Consider the following 19,978-nt stretch of genomic DNA (forward strand, 5'->3'; position numbering starts at 1 on the left):
CTCTTACATGCCTGAAATTACTGGCATGTGTTTGGCAGCCTTGCAGATGAGGCAGCGTCCTGTTTTCCCGGTGGTGACCAGCACTCACGTGTCCATGTGGGATGTGAAGGGTGGATTTCTGCACAGCAGGTATGCTGCCTGGCTAGTCTCCACGGTGGCCTTGCACACAGCTTTTTCTTTGGCAGACCTGGTCAAAGTGCAATGACGATAAGATTTCGCTTTTTTTTCCTACACCCTATATCTCTTCTCTGCAGCGGCAAAGTCATTTATTCCCACCTCAGGCTGAGAGCTGGTGAATGTCAAGGACTAGACTCCACAGACACAGCCATCATGTGTGGAATATAAAGTGTGTGAATGTAAAGGTATTAGGAACCCGGGTCATTTCAGGTTGGTGCCAGAGGCATTCTGTAATGCAGGCAGTGATGGTCTCTGCACAGAGGAGGATACGGTGACCACCTCTCTCTCCTACGTGGCAGTTAATGTCACAGTGCTTTGTATCTTCTGCTTTCTGTTTGATGCATGCTAATCTCCACGGTCCCTGCTATAGTTTATTTAATTCTAATTTTTCCCCCCTGTGCACTGCAATGCAGTTAGTCCGCTGAAGATTTGGGAAAGTGTGGAATGTATATGACACACATGTTCCTTCTTTTCAACTAGTAGTCTACTCTCTTTTCTTTTTCTTTTTCTTTTTTTTTTTTTTTTGCAAATAGAACATGATTTTGCTGACTCCAGCTCGCTCTGTGTAGTCTTAAATACAGGAGCATGTCAGAGTCTCACCCCTCTGGAAACTGTGGGTTGTTCCAGAACACCGAGATCCTCACGTCCAGACAGTGTCTATGTTGAGCGTTTGCTGCTCTGGAGAAAAGGGCCAAAAATGCTGTGACAGGCAGCAGTGAGGTCCTGCAATAGGAGGAGGTAGTTGTGCCTAAACGTGTTCGAAACCTTCCCTCTGATGCTGAGTCGGAGACTGTGAAATTGCTGTAGAGCAAGAGGGGTACTGGCTTCAGCCCTGACTGTGTGAGCCCAGCATCCTCAGTGTGAAGGTTTTGCTCATTCTTCATAAGAGTGTAAAGCAACTCAGGTGGGTTTGTAAACCCCTGCAGCCTGCAGTTGGGGCAGATCTTTCTGGTACAAATGTGGGACAACTGTGTTGTTCACCTGTTTTGAAACTGTTGAAGTTTTTCCTCCTGCCCAAGATCAGAAGGAAAAGGTGTTGTGTGACTTCTGCTTAAAAACAAACAAACAAACAAACAAACAAATGACAAAAACAACCAAAAGCCCACGGACACCATATTTTAAAATTTCTTTGGGGAAGATGTTACATGTGATTTGCAACCTAGGATCACAGCTGTGTCTCTACCAACGCATTTTGCAAGTAGGGAGTGGCTTGTGCTTCTGCTAGAAATGCATCTGCAGTCATAGTGAGATTCCGCATAGCCAAAGCAACCTTAAAAACAAACCTCAGCTTGGCTCCGGGACGGAAAATACGGAACAGCAGTTGCTGTGTGCAGGATGAAAGCTGATGTTTTGCCAACCTGAAGTGTAAAGCTGGTGCTGGAACTGGGGCCCGAAGAATGGGAGTGTTTGCCAAAAGGAAATGGAAGCAGGGATGGAGGGTTTCGGGGAATGCATCAAAGTTGGCCGTGCCAAAAAACGTCTCCCCTGCGGACAGGTCTCATTACGATAGTAAACCACATGAGCCCATGCAAAGTGCAGCTGGAGCCACAGTTGGCCTGCTGGGTTTTCTAGCTGGGGAAACGCAGAATACATCTCCAGTGCAGGAGGGAAGAGCTGGGTTTGGATCCGGCAGCCGTGTTCCTGCATCTTAGTGACCAAAGGGCTGCACTCAGGGATTGGAGAGAGACAAGGCACCAGCAAAACCAAAGCCCAGTTTCTCTGCTTGGTAGTGGGAAAGTCTACCAAAGATGAACTCTTCTTTACCCACCTGGGGGGCTAGAAGGAAGCCACAATTTTTGAGTTGCTTTCAGTTTCTGGAGGCACACACACTTGTATTTGCATGCAAGTTTGTCTTCAGTGGAGCCCATAAATTTAAGATCTGCTTGCCAGTGTTTTTAGTTTTCTTTTTTCCCTTGGAAAATAGCGGCTGCTCTCCATCCTCTCATCCCCCCTTTTTGCTGAAGGATATCTTTGCAGCAGCCTTGAGCACATCAGAGAGCAGAAGCCCAGAAGGATGGTCAGTCAGGTGACAGCTGTGTGCAAAGGAGGTGGAGATATATATAGATGTCGATATAGATATACAAAATGCTTTGGGAGCAAGTTCTTCAGTGCATTAATGTTGCAGCTGCCCAGTGTCATGCTGGGAGGTGAGTGAGGAGTCTGCCCTGGGAGCCCACCAGTCCCAATTCCACTTTGCACTTCTCTTGGTCCAAGCAGAAATATGTTTTGGCTGTGTTTTGTCCTTTTAACTTTTTGTTTATTTCAGCATTCTTTTACTTTGCAGTGGTACTGTCCCAGTGGTATCTGAGCAAAGGACAAACTCTGCGCCTGCGGGAAGTGTCCATGTGGTTGTTCCAGCCTGTGCATCAGTAACAGCTGAACCCACGTCACCACTTGCTGAACCCATTAAACTCTGTTGGCTTTGAAACAATGCTGATCTGAGTGTTTGAGGGTTCTTTCCTGGGTTAGCTGAGATCTGGAGCAAGGTGGTAGACACTAGTGGGAAGAAAATAGGTGAACAAATATAGATTGAAAAAGGAGGTGGAGAAAGATGTGATTGGGGAACACAGAAACAGTGTATCAACATTCATCTCTCTTGCCACAGCCCCGGTGTGTGTCAGTGATGCTTTTGCTAAGGAGTGCCATGATCTAGCAATCAGCCTGGAGGTCTGAGAACCAGAAGACCTCTGTTCTGCTCTGGTTCTGACTGGACATGTGACCTCAAGGAAATCACCTCGGTTTTCTTGCTCCATTTCACCTTCTTGCTTTTAATCATTGAGACTGTGAGCTGCTCAGGGCAGAGGCTGTCACTTGATATATTTATTCAGGACATAGATCCATGGGTGCCAATGTCTGCACAATAAATAATGGCGATTTCGACGAGATCTTTTTAATATTAATTAACAAAAAATGAAGTGTTACTTAGACCTTTACTGAGTGAGAATCAATTATAATATTTCCCTGCAGTTCTCTGGCCTGTGGTAAGGAGCTGTGGGCAAGTGAGACTCAGTGAAGGCAGTTGCATTCAGACAAGCAGAGAAGTTGATGCACTTCAGCATTTAGCACTGGGTAGAATGAAAAAAGCAGAAAATGCCTTGACCTAAAAACATGGTAGAGTGCAAAAGTTTTCCGCTGCTGTTTTGTGGCTCTTCAGAGAGCAGCACATTAGCCTTTCTGTGCAAAACCTCCAGAAGGCCATGAAAGGTTTGATTACTGCAGCATGAGCGCTCTGAAGTCCCTGATTTGGAAGAGTTTCTGTAATCTCATCCTGGCCTTAGCCCTTTGCCCAGAATGAGGCTTTTGATAGACTTAGTCTTTTCAGGTAAGTTGCTTTTCTTCTTGATATTGGTAAATCTTCCAGCTAGGAACTTAGTTCAGAAGGCTTTCAGTGGATCTGCCTGGTGATTTATGTCTGTCTCTGGCTATCAGGGAAGCTTCAGTTAGCAACAAGTTATTCTTACATATTTCTTTTAGAATACCATGAAGGAAGTGATTCCTGCTAGTGTTAAAACCAGAATATGGATCTAGCTGAGTGCTGCAGCTGCCATGCCACCTGTATATTCATGAAGGTAACAAGTTCATAGACAAAATGCCAGCAGGTGGTGCTCAAGAATACTCGGTACAGCTCCCGGGCTTTGCAGGGCAAGACAAGCATGTGTGTTGAACATAGCAGGCAACTCTTCCTTTTTCTTGTTACGCACAGTTTTAACAAAATGTTCTGCTCCAGCAGAGAAAACCATTCCCGTGTCTGCCCTCGCTGTTTTTGTTGCCTCTGTAGGTCTGCATCTCGCAAGAGGTACCTCCATTTCACATAAGTGCTGTCAACATGAAACTGTAACTCTAGCTTGGCTCAGCCATCCCCGCAATGAGCTGGGGAGGACCTCTGTGCGGGAGGTTGACCTTTTCCCTTTGGCTGGAACTGCCCTCGTTGCTCAGCAAGAAATAAACAATTGTGGGCACACACAGCCCTCAAAGTCAGCGTTCCAAAGTCAGCGTTCCTGCAGGAGCTCTAGCTTCTCCAATAAAGAAGTGATTAGTTGCATGTTGTTGCACAGTAAAGGGCTGAAGAGCAGAGAGCTAGAATTTAGCAGGCTTCTGGATTAGGGTTGGCAATTAATTTTTTTTTTAATGTAATGAAGATAGGATTTGCTGACAGGAAGACAAGTTCCCAAGAGTACAGAACATTTCCTGGCCATCAGTAGCAAAGCAGGGGTGAAATTTGGTCATCAAGAAGGCTTAACTTCATCTTGCCCTTTTTGGATCTGTTGTGCTGGCTGCTTTAAGATGTTCCTAACATGAAAGGGTTTGCTAGTGCTGAAAAGGGCAGTTGTTCCCTGCCATCCAATTTTGTCCATTAGAGTCTGTTTTTCTGAGATGTCAGCTACATCAGTATTATCATTCTTGTCCAAGGAAGTGGTGTATGAGCAAGGGCCACAGGATGAGGCTGTTACAGGATAGAAAAACATATGAAGATGTTACTTTAAAAAGCTGAAAGTTTCCTAGGCTCTCCTGAACTTTCTTTTCACAGCGTTGTTCAGGGGCTTGTGAGCACTGATGGCAGAAAACACCGCTTACAGATTTTTGTCACATTTGCTTGCTTAATAACACTGGGAAGGTAATTTTTCACATGTGGACTGCAATCCCTCTCCTCTAAAAGAGCACTGAGGCTTAGGTCTTTGGTTTTCTGCAGGACTTAATTAATTAGAGTGATTTGAGAATGAAGGATGCCCTGTCAGTGTCATTTATTCCTCATGCTGCTTCTTCTGGGTACTTATTAAATTCAGTGGTTTTGCTTTTAAAGTCAGCATAGCAAGATTTTGGAATGACTCTAGCTGTGTGGTTCTGGCTGGTCAGTAACTAGGAGGGTCAAATTCCAAGTTGGCATGTGTTATTTTCACTCACATAAATTGCTGCTGGAGCTGCTGCTTTTAGTGAAATCCCAGTGAAACTGAATTCCTACCCCAGGATTTTTCTTGTGCATGCTATTATTGATGAATTTAGTGTGTGTAGTTTCACCAGCTGAAGGCATCTTTTACACCTGCATCCAGGGGGACCTTCTGAACTCCTCACACGTGTTGACATGCCTGTTTTCCTGTGCGGGTCTTTACCAGGCAGCTTTGCTTTTAAGCTGGTGAGGGATTGTTTCCCCTTTCTCCGGAGTCGGCGCAGGTAGAAGAGAGCAGATGGTTCGGTGTTGGCCAAGTGCTTGCTGATACACAGCAAATTGCTTCTGAAACCCACTGATAGGTTTCAAGCTTTAATTGAGGCTTTCAGCAAGGCGCTCAACAGTGAAGAGCATTCTGCTGAGAAAAACAGCAGCGTAACCATGGGCAAAGGTTCAGTGTAGCAGAGTTCAACCCTCTTGGGGATAGCTCATCTATTTATTTATTTATTTTTGTGCTGCTTTCCCACCATCGTTCAAGAGTTCCATAATGCCACTTGCAGCTCCGTGTGTCAGTGCCATGCAATCCCTTGTGCTGGAAATGTGAAGCAGAGACCGATAAGTTTGGTATTTCCGCTCGTGGCAGGCTCAGTGTGTCTGCAGAGGTAGCTGTCCCTTGATGCCCCCTTTGAGTCGCTGTCTGCCTGGTCTGAGCAGCAGTTCTGTAGGTCTCCCTTGCAGAGCAGGGAGTACAGATCTGCTGTCCTTTCCCGTAAGTACGTCAGCAGCATCAGAATTTTAATTTTTAATGGACATCTCTAGAAGGGAAAGGAAACCTCCCTTCCTCCTCCCTCCCCCCAGGCAAGAGTGGATTTGACAGCGGAAGAAAGGTATTTGTGGTAGGGTTGTCTGAGCAGCGTCCGTTGGGCAAGAGGGTTTCCTTCAGCAGCTGTCCCTTAGGCTGAAGGAGCTGCTCTCAGAAACCGCCCTGCAGCTCCCCCAGGTGAGGGGCAGCACAGCACAGGGAGGGAGCTGGTAACCCAGCAGTCCAGCTCTCGTGGTCCCCCTGCCCCCACCTTTTATCCAGCTTTGAATTTGATTTCTTCATAGTACAGGACCAAGGAACAAATTTCAGCATGGAAACTGTATCTGTTGAGCTAGCTTTGTTTAGTGCCCTCAATTAGTCAGAAAGGAGTTGCTTCAAGTCACAGAGCTGACTAGTTGACTTTGAAGTTTAGATTTTATTTATTGCTGAGGTGGGTCTAATGAAAAGGCACTACATCAATAAGAGAAATTAAACTCTATGATTCACATTTCCTAAAGACTTCTAAAAGTCTGTGGTGATGGTAGTAGTTGTGCTGGTAGCTTAAAACTGCTGGTGGTCCCTCTCAAAAGTACAAAGGTTTTTGCTCAGTTCTGAAATCCCAAACACATTTTATAGTCTCTGCAGCATGTGTTTTTATGTTCCTGTAGCTTTCCAGTGGCTTAAAATGCACTGAAAGTGTGAACTACTGCCAGTGTGCTTTTGTACTTGCATGAATTTAATTAAAAAGATAATTGGATTGCTTTATCAGCCTTTACATGTCAGCCCAGCGCCACCCTCTTCTCCCCCTTCTCACAGCGCTGACAAACCCAAGGCATCTGAAATCTGTATTTTCCTGCATTGTTCTCTCTCTCGTGTTTTGGAGAGGGTACAAAGGTGACTGTTTTCTGTTGAGCATTAGATCTGCTGCCATGGTGGGAAGGAAGCAGCTGATAAGCAGCGAGCCAGCCAGTTCAGATGGTTCCTGCAGGGCTGCCCTGTGCGAGTGGAGGGGGAAATGCTGTGTAGAGGCAAAGCTCCAAAACAAAGGAAAACAAAGCAGACCGACCCCTTGCAAAGTCCTCTGCCTTTGTTACACTGATGATGTGTAGCTGAATCTGCAAGCTACATGACATGGGCAGTTTTTGTAATTTCCCTGGAGATGCTGCCCAGGAATGTAAGATCCATTTTTAGTTCAAAAAGCTTGATGTTTTCGTGTAAACAGAGGAGTGCCCAGCCTGTGTTGTTTAATAAACCTGAGGATATATCCAGAATTCTTGACATCCCTTAGACCAGAGGACCAGATTTGTGCTCAGAGAGGAGTGGGAGGGCATGTGAACTAAGCCGATTGCCGTGGTGGTGGCAGTGGCTCTCTGCCAGCCAGGAGACCTCCTTCCCAGCGGTGCCTCCGGCACTGCCCGCTGTGGCACGCCTGGGTCTGGCGTGTGCTCCGTGTTGGCTTTGGGTTGCTCATCCTTTCCTTGAACTTCTGGAGTTTCATCAGTCTGGGAGTCTGGGAGGGTGGGTTTTCTCTAAAGAATACTATTTGCAATAAAAAGCAGCGTCTGTTCCAGTCATTTGTGGCAACATGGCTGCCGAGGAGGTAAGAATTGTCTTTTCCTTGTCCATCTCCTCTGTGAGGGGGCAGTTGGTGAAACAGCTTGGGCACGGCCAGAAGTAGTGCAGGGGGATGCGGAGGAGTGGGCCAGATGGGATTAGGCAGTCAGGAGTGCTTTCCTTGAGAGTGGAAATATTGTTGTGTGGAAATATTGTTGTTAAAAAAAAAAGGGGAAAACTTTACAAGTTAGTTTCTGTTACAGCTGGAGGGTGACAGCATGACTTTTCAGAATGCTTCAAGACAGAAAAAAAAGGGCTGTGGTTCTACTGGAATTTTTCATTTGATGAAATTGATTTTAATTCATTCCGAATGTGAATTTACTGATTACCGGTATAGAAGAAAGTATTTGTAGAGTGATGTTTTGATGGTCTCTCTCCCCCTTTCTTGATGACTAACTCCCTTTAAATGGACCTACAGCTTTGGAAACAGTGCAATAGCAGCTATCTGTTGGTAGCCTGAGCAGTACAGTGCTTGCAAGAGAAGATGATGGAAAGAAAGATGCTCTGGAGTTTAAAAACTTATCTTAAAATTAAAAAAAAAATAAAAAAAAGAGTGACATTTTTTCCTTGCTTCCACAGAAGAAATTGGTTAAGGCATATGAGGTTTTCTATCCCATTGAATTGTTCTTAGTGCAGCTTTTCAACAAACTGAAAAGGCAAAATTCAAAATACAAAGCAGCCCACTTGACAGTTGCATGTAGGAAGCACATATGCAGTCAGGTTTTTTTTCAAGAAGTTTCTGGTGCTGTCTGTGTAACCCTTTCATGTTTTCTTTCAGAAAAAGATTTACAAGTACAAGAAGGTGCTCAGTAACCCCAGCCGCTGGGAGGTGGTCTTGAAGGAGATCAGGACGCTGGTGGACATGGCACTGACGTCTCCACTTCAGGATGACTCTATTCACCAAGCACCACTGGAGATTGTCTCAAAACTGCTCTCAGAGGTATGATCTCAGCAGTGCTCCTACAAGCCACTGTCACATTTAGATGAGAGACAAACAGTTAAAAGCTCATGAGTGGGTTTTCTTTTAACTTGGCCTGCCAAAATTCTGCTTTGAGTCTGCATGTGACTTCTGCTGACTTGAGTGGAATTTGTACTTGCTGTGGAGAGGGAGAACTTGACCCATGTTAGGTACATTTCTAGAAACAAAAGAAAGCACATTTTTTCTTGAGGCTTTTTGTTGTTGTTGATTAGTTATGGTAAATTTATTATGAGTCTGATTTATGTCTTATCTGAAGTCAGTGGTAACACTGCCCTTGACTTCTGTTCCGTTGGCTTTGTTTCCATGACCAACAATTCTTGTAGCAGTATGTATACACCAAAAAATTCATTGTGCAACTATTTTATTATTACTGGTTCCATCAAAGAAAAAATACTTTCCTTCTTCAGAGGTATTTATCCTCCTTTTATAGCATCTATTTCAAATAGTTAACTTTTCAGGGATGGGAAATGTAATGCCAAGCAGGTGTTTCATGTCTTCGTTCTGATGTGCACAGGTTTGTGATAAGCAAAAAAGTTGCTAGCTATTTTTCTTGTATCAGGCAAAGATCTAAGCAACTCACAACTCTGTAGCCTCTGAGTGGATCATGCTGCTGAGAAACCCAAAAGCAAACTCTTTTGTATAGGTGGTAGCACAGGTGGCTTCCAGTAAACTTTACTGGCTTTTAGTGGTTCCATGTTTGAAGAAGGAATTGCAGGAAAACTGCAGCAGTTAGTTTATTACAAACAAACACTTACCACCACAAGAATCCTGCTTTTAATTTTTGTAGAAACACAGAGCCTATCTTAAGAAAACAGGCTGTATGTAGAAACATAGGAGTAACTTCCATTTTCAAAGTGCTTGAGACCTTCTCTGCCAAGCTGCTGTTGGTATGCTCAGCTTTCTTGGCTGGGTTGGCTTGAATCTGAAGGTGCTGAGGGAGAAATTAAAGCCTGCACACCCCATCATAGCAGAGAGCATACACCTTCTTTAAGAGATTTATTTAATTTGATTAATTTTATTCTGAAAATAAACAACTGCAGTCTTGACCGTTTTGGCTTGGGTCTGGTGGTAGCTAAGAGGACTGTGTATGCCGATGTGCCCACTTGGAATACTCTTTGCTCATTCATTTCTTCTGTTCAACTCTTTCAGAACACCAACTTAACCACTCAAGACCACGAGAGCATTATTGTGGTGAGTATCTTTCTGTCAAATTCTGAAGATAAATCTATATTGTTTGATGACACTTCTGTTAATACTTGCCTCTGCCCCAGTGTAGTAGGGCATATACAAAAACGTTTCCACCAGTGCTGATGAACTTAGGCAGGGTCAAACCCAGGTTCTACTGGTTTTTGTATGGTTTTGTCAATCTTCTTTTCTTGTTTCATAGATGAGTAACAACAAAGTTTCCTCATCAACTTGCACGAAAAAGCACAGCATGCTGAGGGTTAACCATCTCTCACAATGGCCTCCTTACTAGGCTACACAGTGCAATGTTCATATCTATAGATGTACTTTAAATAGTCAAAAACCATCATTTCCAGATGTGCCCTGTGAAACCCTTAGGCTTAGCAGTTTCCTGAGGATCTAATGCTACCATATACAGAATGCCTCCATTGCTGATGGTATGTGAGCAAGTGGCTGTTTTTCGAAGTGTGGACGTGTGTCTGTGTCACTGCAGTTTAACCCCCTGCTTACTTGATTCATAAAAACGTCCTCTTTAACTTTTTCCTTTTGTGTAGGTTGCATTTATTTAGACATAGAAATAAATTAATCCAATGGCAGTTCTCTTCCTCGTGGAACAAAATATAAAATCTCAATAATTTATCAGAGTGGTGGAACTTGGTTCCTCATCACTGTAATTTAATTTCAGTCACTGGCAATTTCCAGGAGATTTTCCCAGTAATCTAATCTAGAACCTGGACACCACCTGATCTTACCACATCTCTGTGAGTCTCTGCAAAGTGACAAGGTGGCATGTAGCTGCCAGAAGGTGTGAATTGTGTTCAGCTGCTGCTTAAGATACCCTTTTAGCTGGAATCAGTCACTGAGATAAGCTTTTGAAGTGGCATTTGCTTTTCTTTGAGGTCTGCTATAGCTTTGTTTTACCCTAGTGCCAAGGGTAATGCAGGCCCCCAGTTACAACTGAGTATTTTGGGGAAAGGATTTTTTAATAAAAGATGTAAGGTGGCCCTGCTGTGAGCAGGGAAGTTGGACCAGGTGGCCTCCAAAGGTCCTTTCAGCCTACGTTATTCACCAGTATCTTAAAAGTACCCAGATTTTGCCATGCAGGTGGAACCAACTTTCCTTCTCTGGTGCTGGAACAGATCAATATTATAACTGATCCCTTCCCAGTAAGGAAGGGGAAACACACATTGCCATAACTGGGTGCCATGAGACATCAAGTTACTGCTTTTATCCACAGCATATATACGGAAAATACAGAGTGCTGTCCTGCTGTCAGTCTTCCCCGCTGACAGTACAGGCAGAGCAGTGGCCTGCCTCATGGCAGTGTCTGTGGGGATTATTCTGTGCTTTCAGGAAGGATTGGGCTGAAACAATAAAGCTAATTCTTGGGCTTACAACCGTCCATTTACACCTCTGGTGCAGTGATCCTCTGACATTTACCAGACAGTTAAAAGCACGTGGTGATTTTGCAATACATGTCTATATGTGTTATATAGGCCCTATAGCAAACACTCCAAGAGATGGATTCAAGGAAGATCTTTAGCTTGGGTGTTGGATGGGGAGCAAAGGTATTCTGATCTCACTGAATAGTGTCTCATCCTCCATCAGTCCACTGTTGGTGAACCACCACCAGAGGAAGAGTGAACAGTTGCAGAAGTGGCACATGATAGTGAACAGAAACTTCAAAGTGCTATGTGTAACCAAAACCGATCTTTGCAGAAGTGCTTGGATTTCATTGTTAAAATTCATATTAATCTGGATGTGTTTGTGTGCAAAAGCAGCTATTGTGAAACAGCTGTTGCAAGCAGACTCGCTGGGGCTGAAATCCTTAGGGAGACGAGAGGGAGAGCACAAACCAAAGCAGGCTGCCTTGGTAAAACTCCAGATACCATCCAGAGAAAATATCTGGTGTTCAGCTGCTTAATACAAAATGTCCTAGCTGCGGCATTTAGTCTTAGTTGTAAATGGGTACTGGGAATCCCTTTAGCACAAGACTGGAAAAGCCTGAAGGCACCATCACACAGAGAGAATACATGATTCTAGTACCATTTTCTAATTTACAAAGAAAGTAACAATGTAAGTTCATTACACACTCAGTGACAGGTATGACCTCTAATGTATTTACCAAGCATAAGCACATCGGTTTGTGTAGCAGCAGAGGAGGAATGGTTGATCTCAGCTTCCACAAAGTTAGACACGAGTTTGATGAATAGTGTCCTCCAAGGTAAGAACAGTGCTGTGTTACTTTCAGTGAGTCATTTCTCACAAAAAGAGCTCTAATTCTCTCGTAGAGGACATATGATGCTTTTCAGGTTTTAGATTTAGGGAGATGTTAAAACTGAAATAGTGAGCCAGATTCATCCTTGCTGTGTTACATCCTAAAACAGTTGGTCTGTTCCTGGTTTTGTTTAAACCATTATAAAAATTGTACTCCTTAGCTGTGTTTTATATATTTACACTGATGTAGATAAAATTTTACAGGGGATTCAAAGCAGAAGTGGGCTTGAGCTTACATGTCAAATAGACACAGCCTGCCTCTAATTTCTCTGTTGATGCTTTTGACCTTTTTCAAAAGTGAGCCTTTTTTTTTTTCCTAGAAAAGTATTTCCCAGTAAAATGCTTACACTCTCTCTCTCTCTCTTTCTCCCTTCCTTTTTAAAGGCAATTGCACCTTTGCTGGAAAACAACCATCCTCCTCCTGACCTCTGTGAATTCTTCTGCAAGGTATTAGAACAGCTTTGCTTTCTGAAATCTCGCAGTTGTATACGAGTGCAGTTCTTTGAGGGGGTGGTTGGTTGTGCTTTTTTCTTTAACTCCTTACCTAAAACCCAAATTGATTTCAGTTTTTGGTCAACAGCCAGTGATAGTGGAATAGTTAACAGCACCATTATGATAAATAGATCCGTATCCTTAGGACATCAGATTGCATGGTCTGAGAGAGTTAAAATCTTCAGACTCCCACACCTCAGTCTGGGTACGAGAGATGTCCTGCTGCATGTTCTATTTAGCTAATGCAAAAATTATTGGAGTCACTGTGTTCAGATGAGTAATGGGATGCACAACTCAGCCCAAGTGGCATTGTGTCCCTGGGTAATGGCAGTGAGGAGACCGTAATGACCCAGCCTCCTTTCTGGTAAATCCACACATCTCCTCCATTTTGCCTCCTTTCCATAGACTTCCAAGTACTTTGGATTGCAGAGCTTGTGGATTTGAAAATACTACTTTTCTTCCAGGCCTGTTTGTGTTTCCATTTCAGGTCTGCTTAAATTTGCTTACTTTGATACATTTGTCAAACATTCTGGATGCTGCTTGTAATTCCCATCCAGAGTTATTCATCAGCAGCTTATTCCTACAGAATTTAAGTCAAGGTCAAATTTCAGATACACCTCTGGCTGTTGCATCTGAGCCAGTCTTAGGATCATATCTAGCCTTGGACACAAGGAACAGGAACTTTTTTTTTTTGCTTTTGTTCTACACCAGAGGTGGGCACCTTCAGATTACCTTTAAATATGTGGAATGGGCTGTATATAGTTGCAGAAAGTGCAACAGGTTGTGGCCTTTTCCTCTTCAGAACTGAAATGGAGAAGGCTAATGTGTCTTCAGACTGACCATGCCTTGAGCTGGGGATTGGACCAGATGACCTTCAGTGGTCCTTCCCAACCTAAATTACTCTGGCTGATAAATTACAATTGCATGTTTGAGCCTGTGATGGGAGGGTGGCTTGTTGGTACCCTCCAAGATCCACCACAGATTTTCAGCCTGTGTCTCAAAGAAAGGAGGTTTGTGCCATTACACTGACTGTGTCTACATATCTTCTTGTCCCCAACCCCTTTACTTTTAAAACTGTTAGCAAGTTTCAAACAAATTTGACAACAAGAGTAGAAGTCCCAAAATACTACATTCTAGTGAGTTTTGTGAAAAGTGGGCAGTATGGAAAGGAACTTGTGTAGTTTTTGAGCTCCCATGGCAATTTTCTGTTAGATACCAGCAAATCCATAGGAGAGAGCAGTGTTATGAGTGCCTTAATCCCAGGAAAGATCAACTTAGTCCCTGGATCTTGTAAATCTTGGGGTAATCCGTGCATGGTGTGTGAAGCCAGAGGAGACACTGTCTTCATAACTTGTGCAGCTCACAGAGTGACCTGTTGCTCGTTCCAGCACTGCCGAGAGCGCCCGCGGTCCATGGTTGTCATAGAAGTGTTCACACCGGTGGTACAGAGGATTCTCAAACACAACATGGTGAGTGCACCTGGTAGGGGAACTTCATCAGTTTGGAGGAGTTTCACTGTGATGCCTTTCACAATTGGCAGCTGTCCTATTGCCTGTAATGAACAAAGAATTGTGATATCTAAATCTAACACCCCAGACTGTGAAGGCTGCATGTAGACATGTGTTGCTCTATAAATGCAGAACTAACAAGCACTTAGGGGGACTCTCTAAAGCATCTAAGCAAAGTCATGATTTGAGGAACGTTTCTTCTGGCAGCAGTGCTAGCATACACAGCTCCAAGTCTCTCTCACCTGGCTTCTGGCTCCTTATTTACTTACAACATGCTATCCTTGTAGTTACAACGGTTTAAAATCAGTTAAATAAGAAAATCAGAAGAGGGACCTTGTTGGTTTTGAGCTGAGGCCCTCAATTCTTTGGATTTACATTTTCTTTTACACTCATTTCCAAGGAGTTCTTACCTAGGTTTCATGAATTTCCATGTGCTTTTCTGCTGTTGTTCTTCCTCCTTGTTCCAGGAATCATGTGCTCTGCCATTTTATGGTTGTTCTGTCCCAGGCTTTCTCTCCTCTCATTGCCAATCGATTCCTTGTTAGTGATTGAAATACATGCAGGATACTGCCCTGCCAGCTTTGCTCTCTTCACCCTGTATACCAGACTTCTCCCCTTAACTGTGAAGATACTCTTACATGATCCATATTCTTTTCCTAAGAGAGGTCTGGGTGTTAACCACCCTCCCATCTTTTGTGGCATATTAAGTTTCCTGCCATGTTTTTAAAGTTACATAAAAATTTTTACTTCACAATGCTGTAGCAATGAATAACAAATAAATAAAATACTTACTTGGCTATGATCTCAAGGATGGGTCTTATACCTCTGTAACTACAAAGCCTTAATTTCACTAACTGTTATAATTTTAGAGATGATCTGTTGTCTTGCTGTGTATAGCATGAACCCAGTAGAAAATAGTTCATATTTTCTTATTTTTACAACAGTATTGTTATTTTAACTCCTGAAGTTTACAGAACTAGGTAGAAAGCCCAAGATGGCAAAAAGGTCATATTCCTGGCTCTGTGCCTGCGCTCTGCAGACATGTAAACATTTCTGAATATTCTGTAGTGTTCAATGAAATATTCTGTAAATGTTATTCTTGGATTCCAGACTGAATTTTTTTAAAGCATCCAGAGCTCTTGAGGGGTCTCAAATAAAATCTAAATGCATAGTGTAATGCTTGTATTTGGTTAGCTTCAGAGAATTGGGTATGTTTACCATACTTAACATTTGCAGATTGAAAATCAACATGTCTGTACCGCAGTGTGTAGTTAGAGAATTTACGGTGTCATATATTAATTGGAGTGGATTTGAGCACTTTACTGCTCTCCAGGGACTTCTGCATTGAATACTATTTTAGAGAACGTGGGTCTGTGCATGTAAATAAAGTTATTTTTTGGGGGAAAGTGTTGTTGGCAGTAAATTTCATAACCTTAGGAGGCCCTATGCAGTTCAGTGTGTTTAGAGGAGGCCTAGCTGTCTGTTCCCATCTTTGCTGGGAATTTACTTTGTGGTCTTTGATAACTTTATGGCAAGTTTTGTTCCAGTTTCCTACCTATAAAATGGGGAAGGAGTGCTTCATCTATCTATCAATTCTAAATGTCAAAAGGAGGACTGCTTTTTGTCTTGCTGATACTATGGGTTATGTGCAGGACTGGAGATTATTGTATGCTGAATTATCTGGGGAGTGCTCAGCAACCTCCCAGTACCTTTGTATTTAAGCTATTTGTAGGCTCAGACTAAATATTTGACTGTAAGCACTATTGTTTGTTGTTGTTTGGGAACAAACAATATTGATAGTGTGCATTGTTCTGTACCTGGTATGGTGACAGGGCATCGTAGTGTATTTATATTATATCATTATTATTAAATATTATTATAATAGAATATAATAGCATTCTATTTTATAATTACATTTGCAGTTTCAACTGCAAAAGCTGCCTTGCAAGGAGTGTTCATGAAATTAAATGGCACCAAATGATCTATGAAGCACACATGAGCTCATGCTCTTGAACCAAATGTATTGGCTCATGCCAGAAGGAGTTGTTAGAAGTTTCATGACTTTAATTGTAATACCAGCTGTGGGATTGCCCACAGTCCCTTTGCTGGGTGAAGTTATCAGGTAGCCATTCAGTACTAGCAAAGAATGACATTTAGACCTGAAGGAGACATTTTTCTGCTTGAGCTTGTATTTACACTTTTTGTAATTTTCTGTAGTTGTAAAACCTATGAGATGTTAATATAAGTTGTGCTATAAAAGTACTTAAAAAAAAAGAGTAACAGAAGTTTTCAGTGCTTTGAGAATGTGTCTTCCCTTGTACAGATGATCAGTTTGTTACCACTTGTGGAATTTCGTTAGCATTTCAGTTGCCATTTATTTTTTCAGGGTGACTCTTCTTCTACAGCCAGCTGCTTGAGGCATAACTTGGAGGGCTTGTTTGTCCTCAGTGGGCTGTGCTCACCGCTTGGAAATTTAGCTTTGTAGTTCTGTAACACCTGAGTAATAAGGTTACATCTGTGCAAATGTGAAGAAATCTGCTGTGGAATAACACTCACCAGACAGATTTTACTCCTTTCACATCTGAAAGTAGCAGGTGATGTGAGGAGATGCAGGATTTCAGTTAGCAGGTGCCTTTCCCGACTGCAGGATTGGAAGAAAGTGACTGTTGAGCTCACCTGTCAAATTCACAGTGTAGGTGTAGTAAAATTCCTGGAGAAAGAACTGACCTCTTGTTTTATATTGAATCATTTATTGATCACCTATCAGAAGATATTCTCTAAAAACAGGATAGATATGATGTCAAACTTGGAAGTAAAAAAAATACTTTTGAGTCACATTGCTAAAAAACATTGCAGTTATGAGTGGAAACAAAGATGCAAAACAACAAAAAGATGCATTTCAAAGTGAAGGTATAAAGTGAAGTGTACAAAAGAAATACCAACTGCAGCTAGGATTTATTTTTTTTTCCATTAAGCACATCTTTTATTTCAAGGTGGGTATGGGGAAAAGACGAATTTGAAAGCATGTCATTATTAGTGGAAAGAACACTTCAGCAGTCAGTGATACTGTACTCTTGAAGCTGTCAGCATAACAACAAAGTGAATTCAGTTGTGTTTGAAATGATTTCTTTTGAAAACCCACAGTTTTGACTTACATTGCAGTCATGTTTCACTTTCTTCACTGAGTCTCTTCTTCTTGGACAGGATTTTGGGAAGTGCCCTCGGTTACGGCTGTTTACTCAGGAGTATATTCTGGCTTTGAATGAGCTGAATGCTGGAATGGAGGTGGTGAAGAAGTTTATTCATAGGTTAGTTACATTTAATTTATAGCATTTTACTAGTCCTGTGTAAATGCTTTGCTCTGTTATTTCTCCCAGCCCTGCTCATCTCTTTACTGGCTGTTAAGAGTAGCTGATTCTTTTTGTGCTGGCAAGCAGCAAATAAATTAGACGAGTCCATGAGGCAGCGCTACTGAAGTTTCTTAAAAACAACAACACCAGAAAAAAAACCAATAAACCAAACCTAGTTCTCAAATATGTCTGAGGTTTTCTGCCTAGTTACACACTGGCAGCAAATGGACTTTGCTGTGTGCACATTCTTTTTACACATTTAGATTCAGAGCCTCTGCAGAGATTCCATTAACTTTAGACCACATAGTGCTCAGTCGTGTGTGAGATTTGGGAGGAACTGTAGAGATACCACATCAAATAAACTGACAGTGCAGATTAGCCTTGTTCATGAACATGGCCGTTGGGTAGGGATTTACAGGGTTAAAATAACTTTGTTATTGCCCTACTGAAGATTCCCCAAGGCTGTTCTATCCAGTTCTGGCACCCCCCATTCTGTCTGACTGTTCTTGCTCACAGGAATCTTCCTCACAATGATGTCATCTTGGTTTTTGTTTTTCAGCATGCATGGTCCAACTGGACAATGCCCCCATCCCAGGGTCCTGCCAAATCTTGTAGCTGTCTGCTTAGCAGCCATTTATTCGTGTTACGAGGAATTTATCAACAGGTCAGTATGAATTCCTAGCTGACCATGTGTTAGTCACTTCCAAACCCATGGCACTTGTAGACAAAATCAAGGTGAGCATGAGTGTGGGAATGAGAAGGCAGCGTGTCTTCATTCTCACTCTGCTCATTGCTAGTGTTACATGTGGGAGCTCGGGTCAATCACATGCTTGTTTTGTAGGTATGTGGTTGTTTGTTACACTGTGTGCTTGAGAAGCTGGAAGATGCTGAATCTTTGTTGGCTTCTACTCACTGTGGTGAGTTTTGAGGCAGTGAGCATGTCCATCTGCTGTTGCACATCTCTGGCTCCCATGCTTGAAAATGGGGGCAGTGCTGGTGGTGCAAGGAGCCTGGCAGGTCCTAGTACAAAAGTACTGCAAGCTGCAGTAACTTCCAGGATGAAGCTCAGGAGTCAGCTGCATACTGATCATGGTCGCTATTGAGATATTCCTCTGAAGCAGACTGCAGCCATAACCAGTGTTTTTAGGACAGCAGAAGATGAGAGTGAGCCATAAGAGTCTTTGGGAATTAAGCACTACCTAGATCAGTGTCCATTTTGCTCCTTTTCTGGCCCATGAAATGTGTTACACCTAAAGCAAAGGGAAGGGTGAGATCCTGAAGAAAGGGTTGTGTGTAAATCCCTGTGTATCTACAGCTTTGAACATGAGCTGGTCTCACAGTGCTGTCTCCATTATTGTGGAAAATTTGATTCCTGACTTATCACAAAATAGTTGCCGCAGTTCTTGACACACGAGCTGGTTTCCAGTAGACACTGAGGGTTCCCCTCTGCTGTGTTTCCTGCTTGTTTGTGCCCATCTGACTTGCCTCATGGTATAGCCATGGACAGAGGCTTCTTAGTGTCCAAGAAAAATTCCAGACACGAGGGCTGCAGACGAATGTCTGGGCATGTACTGTAGCCAGATACATACTCGGGAATGGATTCTATTACAGCTTTGCACAACTTGGATGGGAAAGTTCACCTTTATACTAAACTGCCAGGTCAGTTAGAGTGCTGAAAAGCTCATAACTTTGTAGGATTTGGGCTGCTGAACAGTCCTGTTGGACCCTTTTAATGTTTTCAATTGATTTCAATAATCTAATTACACAGGAAAAAAAAGCAGTCTGGTGGGCTGGGGTGAAATGCAGTGGGAAACTGCAAAAGATCTTGTCTTCTCAGTGTTGTGCTCTCCTGCTCTGCCGTTAGGTCTGTCTATTGAAAATCTTTGTTTCTTTCTAAAATTCAGTCGAGACAATTCGCCAAGCCTGAAGGAAATCAGGAATGGCTGCCAGCAGCAGTGTGACCGAAAGCCTAATCTCCCCCTCCGCCTCCTTCACACGAGCCCTGACCTGGTCTCTCAGGAGGCTACCTTGACTGAGTCCCGCCTCAAACCAGTTATCGTCACTTCAAACGAGATCCACGTGGAGCTGGAGCGCAACAACACAGCCAATCAGAAGATGACAGCCAACGTTGGCAACGACAGCGAGCCCAACCTGATTGACTGCTTGATGGTCAGTCCTACCTGCAGCACCATGAGCATTGAGCTGAGTGCCCAGGCAGACAGGATCCTCGGCTGTTACGTTGAAATACTCAAGATGCTGTGAGTAACTATTTTAAACAGCTTTTTGACCAGTGTCATCTTAACAATGGGGGGCTTTTCCCACAGGGCTGTTGTCTTCAACGTCAGTGGCCAGCAAGCACGTGGTTATAGATCTAACTAAACTCTCTAAGTTTTAGAGAGTCTAGCCTTTGAAAGAGACATCTGGCACTGCCAATACATTCTAAAAATAGCATTAGGAAGATGAAAATGGAAAGCTTATTTGTACAGTGAACCACAGGCATATTACAGAAGGCAGGATGTAATTGCCAGTGGTTTCTGTTTTATTCTTGCCCATAAGAAAAAAAAAAAAAGGAAATTCATCTGTCTCCTCCAGGGCTCTCGGGATTGCCCGAGACAGAGCTAGAAGAGACAGGGCTGTGCTGGGCTCCGTGCCTGAGCGGTGGCAGGCAGCACTGCTCCCCCTGTCTTCAGCCGGAGCTGGGGGGGCTCA

General features: G+C 43.1%; 1 protein-coding gene across 1 annotated transcript in view; it reads left to right on the forward strand.

The window, feature by feature from the left end:
* CMIP (c-Maf inducing protein) overlaps positions 1 to 19,978 on the forward strand; it is a 68,943-nt gene that overhangs the window by 25,300 nt on the left and 23,665 nt on the right. Inside the window, exons 4-10 of the mRNA XM_008945700.1 lie at positions 8,257 to 8,418; positions 9,607 to 9,648; positions 12,304 to 12,366; positions 13,800 to 13,880; positions 17,124 to 17,227; positions 17,829 to 17,933; positions 19,174 to 19,527. Of these exons, the coding sequence (XP_008943948.1) occupies positions 8,257 to 8,418; positions 9,607 to 9,648; positions 12,304 to 12,366; positions 13,800 to 13,880; positions 17,124 to 17,227; positions 17,829 to 17,933; positions 19,174 to 19,527 (911 nt within the window). The remainder of the gene's footprint in view (positions 1 to 8,256; positions 8,419 to 9,606; positions 9,649 to 12,303; positions 12,367 to 13,799; positions 13,881 to 17,123; positions 17,228 to 17,828; positions 17,934 to 19,173; positions 19,528 to 19,978) is intronic.

The sequence above is a fragment of the Merops nubicus genome, unplaced genomic scaffold, assembly GCF_000691845.1.
Source record: "Merops nubicus isolate BGI_N331 unplaced genomic scaffold, ASM69184v1 scaffold22158, whole genome shotgun sequence".
Classification (NCBI taxonomy): Eukaryota; Metazoa; Chordata; class Aves; order Coraciiformes; family Meropidae; genus Merops; species Merops nubicus.